General features: G+C 41.0%; 1 protein-coding gene across 1 annotated transcript in view; it reads left to right on the top strand.

Annotated features, from left to right (window-relative positions):
- Positions 1-5,865, top strand: part of DCAF12 (DDB1 and CUL4 associated factor 12) — a 36,543-nt gene extending 30,678 nt beyond the window's left edge. Inside the window, exons 6-9 of the mRNA XM_006898504.1 lie at positions 2,068-2,133; positions 3,911-4,073; positions 4,888-5,060; positions 5,569-5,865. Coding sequence (XP_006898566.1) covers positions 2,068-2,133; positions 3,911-4,073; positions 4,888-5,060; positions 5,569-5,727 — 561 coding nt within the window. The 3' untranslated portion in view covers positions 5,728-5,865. The remainder of the gene's footprint in view (positions 1-2,067; positions 2,134-3,910; positions 4,074-4,887; positions 5,061-5,568) is intronic.
- Positions 5,866-6,500: the final 635 nt, after the last annotated feature.

Genomic DNA, 6,500 nt, shown 5'->3' with positions numbered 1-6,500 from the left:
TTGGTTTAATTTTCCTCAGCTTCAGCTTGAATTTGCATATGAGGAGTTGGTGGTCTGTTCCACAATCAGCTCCTGGCCTAGTTTTCACAGCTGATATTGATATCCTGGTGGTATAGTGGATTAATCACTTGGCTCTTAACTAAAAAGTTAGTAGTCTAAAACTACCAGCTGCTTCCTGGTAGGAAAATGTAGCAGTCTGCTCCCGTGAAAATTTATAGCCTCCCATCATACAACTGTTGGTATCTCTCTGTCTGGAACAAAGAAGTGTGAAGAAAATCAGAGAAGCATGGAAATAGTGTAAAGTACTATATGAACTCTGCTTCTGTGACCCTGACCAAAACTACATGGTGGCTGGCTACCACTGCTGATTGCCCTAAAAAAGAACAAAATGGAAAATTATCAAATTGTCCAGGGTTGCTGGCTTGAAGGAGACTAGTGGAATCCCTAAGGCTCTGGCCCCAGGCCACCCTTTAACTTAAACTCACTCCTGTAGCTCAACTTTCAGCCAAATAATAGGCCTATAAGGTGAACAGTGACCCTAGGGAGGTAAGTACTCTGTTGTTATAATAATCAGTCATACAGATCAAAAGGGTAATGTTTGCCCAGGGAAAAATCATACAAAGCAGGAAGGAGTAGGTTAGAATTAATGGATAGAAACAAACATCAGGGGACAGTATAAGACTATAGAAAGAGCTATATACAATGTAGGACTGTTATTAATATATAACTGAATGGGTGAATGGAAAGCAGTATGCTTTTAAACTTTGGCTAAGTCACACTAAAAAGATCTTTAAGGAATTAGCAGCCTTAGACACCCTTTGAGGCAGTTCTCCTTTGTCCTGTAGGATCGCTGTCATTTGAAATGGGCTAAATAACAGCAGGCTTTTTGTTTCAAGCATAGAAGTTGAATTTATGTTTCCTGCAGTAGACCCTCCACTTCTAGAAGTTTTTCAAACTGAGGCTTGCTAAATTGCCCTTAATGTTAGTGCTTTCCTCTAATGATCCAACAGGAGATGTTATAGGTATGGTTGTTAGTGAAGGTTCCCCTTACCACCCTCCAGGCTTTCATTGTGCTTTGAGGGAAAATTTACAGAGCAATATAAAGAGTTTGGGAACCATGATGATATAGTAAAGAAGATCAGAAAGAGACTTTAAAATGAACCACAAAATGAAAACACAATTTCGATCTGGAAAATTCTGTATAAACTAAGAATGTAGTCCTAGAATTTTCATCAAGGGCATGGCTACACACATACACTTTTTTGTTAAGGAGAATTAAATTTGTGGCTGTAAAGGGAGAGAACAAAGCAGAGAGGGACATGTTACCACCAAGAAAGAAGAGCTAGTAGCCTAGGATGTCATTTGGATCCAGGGTCTTTCGGCTGACAATATCCAAGATCTAGTGGAAGAAGAATGCCAAGACACATAGAGCTAGTCAGAGAACACTGGGCCCACAGGTGTTGAAGCAAACCAGACTTCCCCCAGTGCTGAAGAGAAAGCCTTCCAAAGCTACCATCATGAATTCTGACTTTGAACCTTCTAAGCTGTGGAGTAGGGAGCTCTGGTGGCATAGTGACAAGAAGCTGCCCGGTAGTCCTCAAGGTACACAGTTCAAGGCCACCAGCTTCTCCACAAAGGAAAGATGGGCAGTCTCCTCCTGTGCAAAAACCCACTGGAGGGTCAGCTATAAGTTGGTTCTGACTCTATGGTACACAACAACACGCAGCTATGGAGAATAAATTTTGTTAAAACCATCCTCTCTTATTTTTATAGCAACATAGATAACTATAAGGTGTGTGTGTATATATATATATATCTGTATTGCTACGTCTTGGATTTGTTTCTAGAGTTCTTGCAAGAAACAGCCTCAACATCTTAAGCTTTTTAGCTGCTTTTTATTGGGATGCTCAGGTTGATTGATAATTGCCACCGCCTCTGCTAGTATCTTCCAGAGATAGTAGTGAAGGCTCCAATGGAAGATGCCAGTCTTCAGACAGAATCATCCCCTGGTTGCTGTTGTATATTAGTTGCTATTGGACTGTAACTTTGTTTTCATTGCTCTTACAGGAATTGGGAGCAGTCTCCCTAGATGGCTATTTTCATCTCTGGAAGGCAGAAAATACACTGTCTAAGGTATGATAAACCTGACTTACTAACCTTAATAATTCTCCTCATGATTAAAATACTCCAGTTCTTCTGACTCTTCTCATAAAACAGAAGTTCTTCAGAGACCTGTTGTGGTGTTAGTGTTGTGTTTATGTTGTATGATATTCTGTCTAAAGTTGTAATAAGTCAGTGGGGGTGATTCTTTGTACATTACAAAGATTTTCCAAGGTGAAACACAGTGTGAATGAAGGAAAGTGTGAAACACAGTGTTTACAAATTTATATGGAAACACATATAAAATTCAAAAAATACAAAACAAAAACACACTGGGTTCCCAAAAGGCATCTTTAGCTAGCTAGCTAGAGTCCACATTTATTTTATTGGCTTCTTGACATGCTCTGAGGGCGTAAAACCTAGAGCTACTGGCGGCTGAAGATAAGCCATCGGTTTTTGAAAGTTAATTTTAAAAATTATTTTTACCTGGCAGGGGAGATAACATGATCACAGAGGTGGTTTTCCCAGGGCAAGGCTTATCCATCCCCAAATGTGGGAAACTCGACTGCGTAATTTGTGGTAGTAGGGGACAACATTCTTTCTTTCCCTTTTAAAAAAAGGGAGGGAGAAAGAAAAATGTGTTTCATTTACTGTATTTACAGACAGATTTTACATAGACTTAGACCTGCAAAGTCTAAGACAATTCATGACCTAGGCCTTTACTACTTGTCCTTCTTTTTTTTCCCTTGGTAGTTAAATTTACACAGAGTTCATTTAGGCAGTGGGCCTCTACTGCTTGTTAACTCCTGTTGGTAGGGTCTTTTTCAAGAAGCAGAGCTCAAGAATGATCGATTCTTTTACCTAACGGCTTTCTTTGACCCCACTGGCTGTACATGGTACTATTGTAGGCACCCATGAGGATTTACTGAAGACCAAGGAGCCAGGGCTAGGCCATTTTGGGTTTCCTGGGATTGAGCCAGACCTCTTAGTGTGCTTTCTCTAGGGTACAGTTCCCACACAAGTGGAGAATTAGTCTGAGGGTAGCCAGAAATCAGCCCTTTATTTGATGAACATTGAGGAGCAGGGTAATAATTTTTGAGAGAACAGGCCAGGCCATTAGCTTGAATTCCTTAAGGTTACTCTAGGAAACTATGGGTAGATTGGTTTTGTTTTTTAAAGAATATTCGTTTTTGTAATCAAACCCATGTAGATAAAACCTTAAATATTTAAAACAGTGTATTACTCCTGTACAAATGGGGCGGAATTAGATTTATTATTTCTAGATCATTATGGCTGTTAATTTCTGTGCAGTGCAAACTCAGCGTGGTACAGCTGGGATACCTTTTCCAAAGTTGACAGGATGGACAGCTAAAGTTTCCAAAAAATTCAAAATTTTTTGTGTGTGTATGTGTATATGAAAAGACATATGTTTATATGAAAAGACCAACTGCAGTGTGTTACTCTTCAGTAAAAGCAACAGCTTTTCCAGGTTCTGCAGTTATTGGAACAAAAATAATAAGAGATTTCCAACAATGGATAGGTTTTGACTTTTTCCTTCTACCTCTGATGATTTTGTTCTAGGTCTGCCTTGTTCACTAACTTGTCCTCTTCAGTGCTATTTGTTGCAGTCAATCACTCTTTCTCTGATACCTGGTAATGGATCAGGATGATATTTCCTTAATCAAAGCTTACCTTTTTCTCTCTGACTTTATGCAACTTGGTTATGTGGGAAGCTTCCAGACATGGGAACTCAACTCTCTCTTAGGCTATTTTGTAATGGTGCTCATATGTCACTTTTCTCAATTTTCAGCTTCTCTCCACCAAGCTGCCATACTGCCGTGAGAATGTCTGTCTGGCCTATGGCAGTGAGTGGTCTGTGTATGCAGTGGGCTCCCAAGCCCATGTCTCCTTCCTGGATCCACGGCAGCCTTCTTACAACGTCAAGTCTGTCTGCTCCAGGGAGCGAGGCAGTGGTGAGCATTCCAAGGCACTCCCTAGGCTTAAGAGCTGCATTGCAAAGAATTTTTCATTTTCAATTTTATGTGGATTTCATAAACAAAGAGCTGTACGGAACAAGTTTGGTGACAGAAGAGGAGGCGCTTCCATGCCAGCACATGGCAGCAAGTTCAGACACCACCAATCCAATGTATGGTTATAGAAACCACTAAGAGATAGACACAGCAAAATATTCATAAATTCACCACCTTCTGTGTCCATAACTGATACATATGCATTTCCCCTGTAAGCCAGATTAGTTAGATGACTTGTCTTAAGGGGAGTTAGACACTGCTCCATTGAATGCATTTTATTCTGGCCATTTGCTTTCCTCCTAATCCTTTAACCAGATAACAGTCCTTCTGGCCATAGTAGTGATGTTGGGTCAAGTACAAGGAAATTCTTATAGATGTGATGATTTTTAGTATGCAGATTAGTCTGCATTGCCATGTAGATTAGAACTGTAGTGAGAAGAGTTTAGGATTATGAACAGTGACCCTAGAGTCTAGGGAATGCAAGAAGATTTAAAACCGCTTAGACCAAAAGTGTCTTATACATCCTTGGGCACTGAGCACTTCTCTAGAACTTACTAGGGGCTAGGGATATGTCCCTGTTAGTGGGCATTGTGGCATCAGGCTTCCCTTTGGTTTTTGCATGAGATACACTTAGCGTTGGAAAGGCACTCTCTGCAACTTATAAGTACCATGTGAACTCAGCATTGGAGAAACTGAGGCTAGCAGGCTGTCAATACATAACATCTCCCTGCTCATTGCTCTTTCTTCTGATTCTCAGGAATCCGGTCAGTGAGCTTCTATGAACATATCATCACTGTGGGCACAGGGCAAGGATCCTTGCTGTTCTATGACATTCGAGCTCAGAGATTTCTGGAAGAGAGGTTCTCCGCTTGTTATGGGCCCAAACTTGAAGGGGAGAATCTTAAGTTAACCACTGGCAAAGGCTGGCTGGTGAGTAGGCCCCCACCTGAGGTGATTGCTGGGCAGTGACGGGAAAATTGTCTGATATACCCCTGCTGGTACACCACCTACAAAGATCCTTTTTCATTAGTAAGAGGCATTCTTTGGAACAGAGAAAGCCATATACTTCCCTTTCATCCTGCTTTCGTATCAGCACATGTCCAAAGGAATAGGGCCCTGGGCTCATGATTGACCAGAATCCATACATACTCTCCAAGAAGTACTCAAGCAAGAAAGTTAATGAATCTTCTTCTGAATCTATCAGTAAATTATTAAAAAGCTTGGTTCCAACTGCCGTAAGGAGAACTTAGATTTGTGTAGCAATTCTTCAGCCAATTCTGTTTCTCTTATGGTAAGGTACAGAGACCCAGATTCTCATGAGCACCAACCTCTTAGGGGGATAGCCCCTCCCTCTCAAGGACACAGAGAACATTTCTACTCTTTCCTCCCTCCTTTTTGTTGGCTTGGAGGTGCTAACAGTCTCTTTCTCTTCCCATAGAATCATGATGAAACCTGGAGAAATTACTTTTCGGACATTGATTTCTTCCCTAATGCTGTTTACACCCACTGCTACGACTCGTCCGGAACGAAACTCTTTGTGGCAGGAGGTCCCCTCCCTTCAGGGCTCCATGGAAACTACGCTGGGCTCTGGAGTTAATGACAGCTAACACTCCCAAAATGTAGAGATTTACACTAACATCCATCTTCAGTTTCATTCATTCTTATTTTGATTCTCCCCCCAGTTGTGTGTGGCGCTCAAATCTTAGTGGGAACACCTGAGTTTACCTGTTGTTTAGATGTTTGACAGGAAGAAGCTCTGTACAGAAATGTGAAGGGAACTTTTTCCCTATTTGGTATTCACAATTTTATTTTTTGACTTTTTTTTTGGTTGTTTCTCACCAAACATTGTTATATTGATCCTTTTTGTTTTTGTTTTTTTCTTTAAGTGACACACTCTTCCCTTCTCAGGCTTCCTGTTCAGGCTTACACAGTCATTCTTATTCCCGCCCTTACTTCACTCTTGAAGTAGGGTTCCTTTATAATTATGTAGTTGCTGTCAGACTTTCTGTGAAAGTTTGAGGGCGCAGCGTGCGCGCGCGCGCGTGTGTGTGTGTGTGTGTTTATAGATATTGTGTGTCACTAAAATTACCTAGATTGAAGAATGCTTGTAATATTTATAAAAGAAACCACTTTATTCAGAGTCCAGCTTCAGGACTAGTCTTTATCTTGTTTTATCTAACAACTCTGATTATACAAAGTAAAAAGAAATAGCCACTGGGAAAACTCTTTAAATTCGATTCCAGACTTCCCAGAGGCACCAATGCCACACCTCCAAAGTGATTTGGTCCCAATCTGTCCTCCCACTTGTGTGTCCCCAGGTGAGAACACTTGTATATCATCACTGACACTTGCCCACACCCCATCTGCGTA

This window comes from Elephantulus edwardii, unplaced genomic scaffold (genome assembly GCF_000299155.1).
Source record: "Elephantulus edwardii isolate Elephantulus edwardi_28Jun2011 unplaced genomic scaffold, EleEdw1.0 scaffold00232, whole genome shotgun sequence".
Taxonomy (NCBI): Eukaryota; Metazoa; Chordata; class Mammalia; order Macroscelidea; family Macroscelididae; genus Elephantulus; species Elephantulus edwardii.
The sequence above is the reverse complement of the archived record's forward strand: the minus strand, read 5'-3'. Positions and strand labels throughout refer to the sequence as shown.